The sequence below is a fragment of the Colobus angolensis genome, unplaced genomic scaffold (genome assembly GCF_000951035.1).
Source record: "Colobus angolensis palliatus isolate OR3802 unplaced genomic scaffold, Cang.pa_1.0 Scaffold73, whole genome shotgun sequence".
Lineage (NCBI taxonomy): Eukaryota > Metazoa > Chordata > Mammalia > Primates > Cercopithecidae > Colobus > Colobus angolensis.
In genome coordinates, this window is record NW_012121043.1 from 5,992,279 (window position 1) to 5,996,519 (window position 4,241).

At 37.2% G+C, this 4,241-nt stretch overlaps 1 protein-coding gene across 2 annotated transcripts; it reads left to right on the forward strand.

The window, feature by feature from the left end:
- Nucleotides 1–433: 433 nt before the first annotated feature.
- Nucleotides 434–775, forward strand: LOC105501598 (NADH dehydrogenase [ubiquinone] 1 alpha subcomplex subunit 5-like). 2 transcript variants are annotated; one of them, XM_011927598.1, is made up of 2 exons: nucleotides 434–494; nucleotides 612–775. In XM_011927598.1, exons 1-2 carry the CDS (start codon nucleotides 434–436, stop codon nucleotides 773–775), a joined length of 225 nt encoding a protein of 74 aa, XP_011782988.1. The 2 variants fall into 2 exon arrangements, with proteins under 2 accessions (XP_011782988.1, XP_011782987.1); XM_011927597.1 differs by having other exon boundaries at nucleotides 434–775.
- The last annotated feature ends 3,466 nt before the right edge of the window (nucleotides 776–4,241 follow it).

Sequence of the window (4,241 nt, forward strand, 5' to 3'; positions counted from 1 at the left end):
TATGGAAACAAATTTCTTTCTTTCTTTTTCCTTTCTCTCTCTTTCTTTGTTTCTTGCCTTTCTTTCTTTTCTTTCTTTTCTTTCTTTCTTTCTTTCTTTCTTTCTTTCTTTCTTTCTTTCTTTCTTTCTTTCTTTCTTTCTTTTTCTTTCTCTCTTTCTTTCTCTTTCAAATTTTACTAAAACCTAAAAAAAATTGGTGTTATTTTATCCCATATTTTATTGCTTAATTCTTTAGATATCCTATTTTTCTCTATAGTAACGTTTTGATTATAATTTATAGTTGAATGTTTTCTTAAATTGTAGCATTTAATCATTTATTAAGATTACTTAGTATTATGTTATAATTATTCAGGTTTTTAAAAAGTAGTTTATCATGACGTAATTTGAGAGGTGTTGGATTGATTATCAAACTTCATATACATTTTTGTCTGTCATGGCGAGTGTGCTGAAGAAGACCACTGGACTTGCGGTATGCAAGAGTCCACATGAGAGGCTAAGAATATTCCACACAAATATTCGTGATGTTCTTGAACAAATCCCTAAAAATGCAGCATATAGAAAATATACAGAACAGATTACTAATGAGAAGCTGCTTATGGTCAAAGTGGAATCAGATGTTCAAAAATTAGAAGACCAACTTGAAGGTGGCCAAATAAAAGAGATAATTCTCCTGGGTAAAAATGAACTAAGTCAGGCAAGACAAATGATGCAGTGGAAAACATGGAAGCCATTAGTGGAAGAGCCTCCTGCCCATCAGTGGAAACGGCCAATATAATTACTGAATGACTTTGGTGGGTTGATGGGAAATGGATGTAATTTAAATATTCTGTTATATTAAGAGTGTATCCATATTATTGACATTTTACAATCAGGCAAAGTGATATAGAAAATGTTTAGAAGACTGTTAAAATTAGTGATTATGGTAATACGGTTTTGTGAATGAATTTTTGATTTGTAAATATTCACACAAATTATTTCAAAGATGATATTTCTTTCAACAGAGGGGTCATGGGAAGATTTTAAAATTAATTTAAAAAATTCTGAAAGATCTTCAATGTAGAGGCTATAATCAAAAAGTAAAGTTTTTTGGTAGTATGTTCAATGTATCATTTAATTTTTAAGATTACCTTGAAGAAGAAAAGGTCCTTAATTATTATTGTCAAAAAAATTATAGATCACTATTTCAATATTTTCAAATGTGATAAAATAGCCCAAGTGGCTGGTGATAAAATTTGAAATTATGGTTAACTTCCTTGGCAGAGATCTTACATATGTAAAGTAAAATTTAAATATATAATTATATACTGATTGTAAAATTAATAATAAATATTTTATTTTAGTCATTATTAGAATTATACCATTTACTCTGTTTTTATATTATCTGAATTTTATTACATTTTGTGGTTACTATATTATATTTGAAAACTATCAAATTAGAATACATTGTACAGTTGAAGAAATTGATTTGATGCTTATAAAAAAGATTTCCCATTGCATAGAGGTAGTTGGAAAAAATTTCCTTTTGTTGCATTTATGGAAATCACTTTTCTAGCCTGTGGCCTTTAATTTTCTTAATCAACCTAATTACATAAGGATAGAGGCAGAATTTTTGTAATAGCGACATTAAGAGTTTCTGAAGTTTATCTGGCATATGAATAGGCTTATGTTTAAAGCATCACAGTCACATGACTACAAAGTGAAGTATGGCAACACAATAACAGTGAGGTACTTTAATACTTTAATACTCCACTGACAGCACTAGACAGGCCATCAAGACAGCAAGTCAACAAAGAAACAATGAACTTAAACTCTATCCTACAACAGATGGACTTAACAAATATTTCCAGAACATTCTATCTAACAACTGCAGAAAATACATTCTATTAAGCAGCACGTGGAACATTCTCCAAGATAGACCACATGACCATAGGCCATAAAACAAGTCTCAATAAATTTCAGAAAATCTAAATTATAAGCAAGCACTGTCTCAAACAACAATGGAATAAAATTGGAAATCAATTCCAAAAGGACCCTAAAAACCATCCGAATACATGGAAATTAAATAACCTACTCCTGAATAATCATTGGGTCAACAATAAAATCAAGATGGAAATTTAAAAATTCTTTGAACTGAATGAAAATAGTGATACAACCTATCAAAATCTCTGGGATACAGCAAAGGTGGTGCTAAGAGGAAAAGTCATAGCATTAAATGACTACATCAAAAAGTCTGAAAGAGCACAAATAGAAAATCTCAGGTCACACTCTAAGGAGCTAGAGAAACAAAGACCAGTTATACTGAAACCCACAAGAAGAAAAGAAATATCCAAGATCAGAGCAGAACTATTACAAATACAATCAAAACAAAAAATAGACTTTTATTGGGGGGTGCGTCCAAGATGGCCAAATAGGAACAGCTCCAGCCTCCAGCTCCCAGTGTGAATGACACAGAAGGCGGGTGATTTCTGTATTCTCAACTGAGGTACCAGGTTCACCTCACTGGGTCGTGTCGGACAGTTGGCGCTGGTCCACGAGTGCAGCCCAACTAGCGAGAACTGAAGCAGGGCAAAGCATCACCTCACCTGGGAAGTGCAAGGAGAAAGGGAATTCCTTTTCCTAGCCAAAGGAAATTGAGACACACAACACCTGGAAAATCGGGTAACCCCCACCCTAATACTGTGCTTTACCAAGGGTCTTAGCAAATGGCTCACCAAGAGATTATATCCCATACCTGGCCCAGAGGGTCCCATGCCCATGGAGCCTCCCTCATTGCTAGCACAGCAGTCTGACATCTAACTGCAAGGCAGCAGCAAGGCTGGGGGAGGGGCGCCCGCCATTGCTGAGGCTTAAGTGGGTAAACAAAGCCCTCAGGAACCTCGAATTGGGTGGAGCCCACCACAGCTCAAGGAGGCCAGCCTGCCTCTGTAGACTCCTCTTCTGGGGACAGGTCATAGCTAAACAAAAAGCAGCAGAAACCTCGGCAGAGGTAAATACCCCTGTCTGACAGCTTTGAAGAGAGCAGTGGATCTCACAGCATGGAGGTTGAGATCTGAGAATGGACAGACTGCCTGCTCAAGTGGGTCCCTGACCCCTGAGTAGCCTAACTGGGAGACATCCTCCACTAGGTGCAGACCGACACCTCACACCTCACACAGTGGGGTACACCCCTGAGATGAAGATTCCAGAGCAAGAATCAGACAGCAACACTCACTGTTCAGCAATATTCTATCTTCTGCAACCTCTGCTGCTGATACCCAGGCAAACAGGGTCTGGAGTGGAGGTCAAGCAATCTCCAACAGATTTACAGCAGGGTCCTGACTGTTAGAAGGAAAATTAACAAACAGAAAGGACACCCACACCAAAACTCCATCAGTACGTCACCATCATCAAAGACCAAAGGCAGATAAAACCACAAAGATGGGGAAAAAGCAGTGCAGAAAAGCTGGAAATTCAAAAAATCAGAGCGCATCTCCTCCTCCAAAGGAACCCAGCTCATCACCAGCAATGGAACAAAGTTGGACAGAAAATGACTTTGACGACTTGAGAGAAGAAGGCTTCAGTCAATCAAACTTCTCAGAGCTAAAGCAGGAACTATGTAACCAGCACAAAGAAACTAAAAACCTTGAAAAAAGATTTGACGAATGGCTAACTAGGATACCCAATGTAGAGAAGCCCTTAAAAGAACTAATAGAGATGAAAACCATAACATGAGGAATACGTGACAAATGCACAAGCTTCAGTAACAGACTTGATCAACTGGAAGAAAGATTATCAGCGATTGAAGATCAAATGAATGAAATGAAGCAAGAAGAGAAGCATAGAGAAAAAAGAGTAAAAAACAATGAACAAAGTGTCCAAGAAATATGGGATTATGTGAAAAGACCAATCTACACCTGATTGGTGTGCCTGAAAGTGACGGAGCAAATGGAACCAAGTTGGAAAACACTCTGCGGGATATCATCCAGGAGAGCTTCTCCAACCTAACAAGGCACGCCAACATTCAAATTCCAGAAATACAGAGAACACCACAAAGATACTCCTCGAGAAGAGCAACTCCAAGACACAAAATTGTCAGATTCACCAAAGTTGAAATGAAGGAAAAAATGTTAATGGCAGCCAGAGAGAAAGGTCAGTACACACAAAAGGAAGCCCATCAGATTAACAGCAGATCTCTCAGCAGAAACTCTCCAAGCCAGAAGAGAGTGGGGGCCAATATTCAACATTCTTAAAGAAAAGAATTT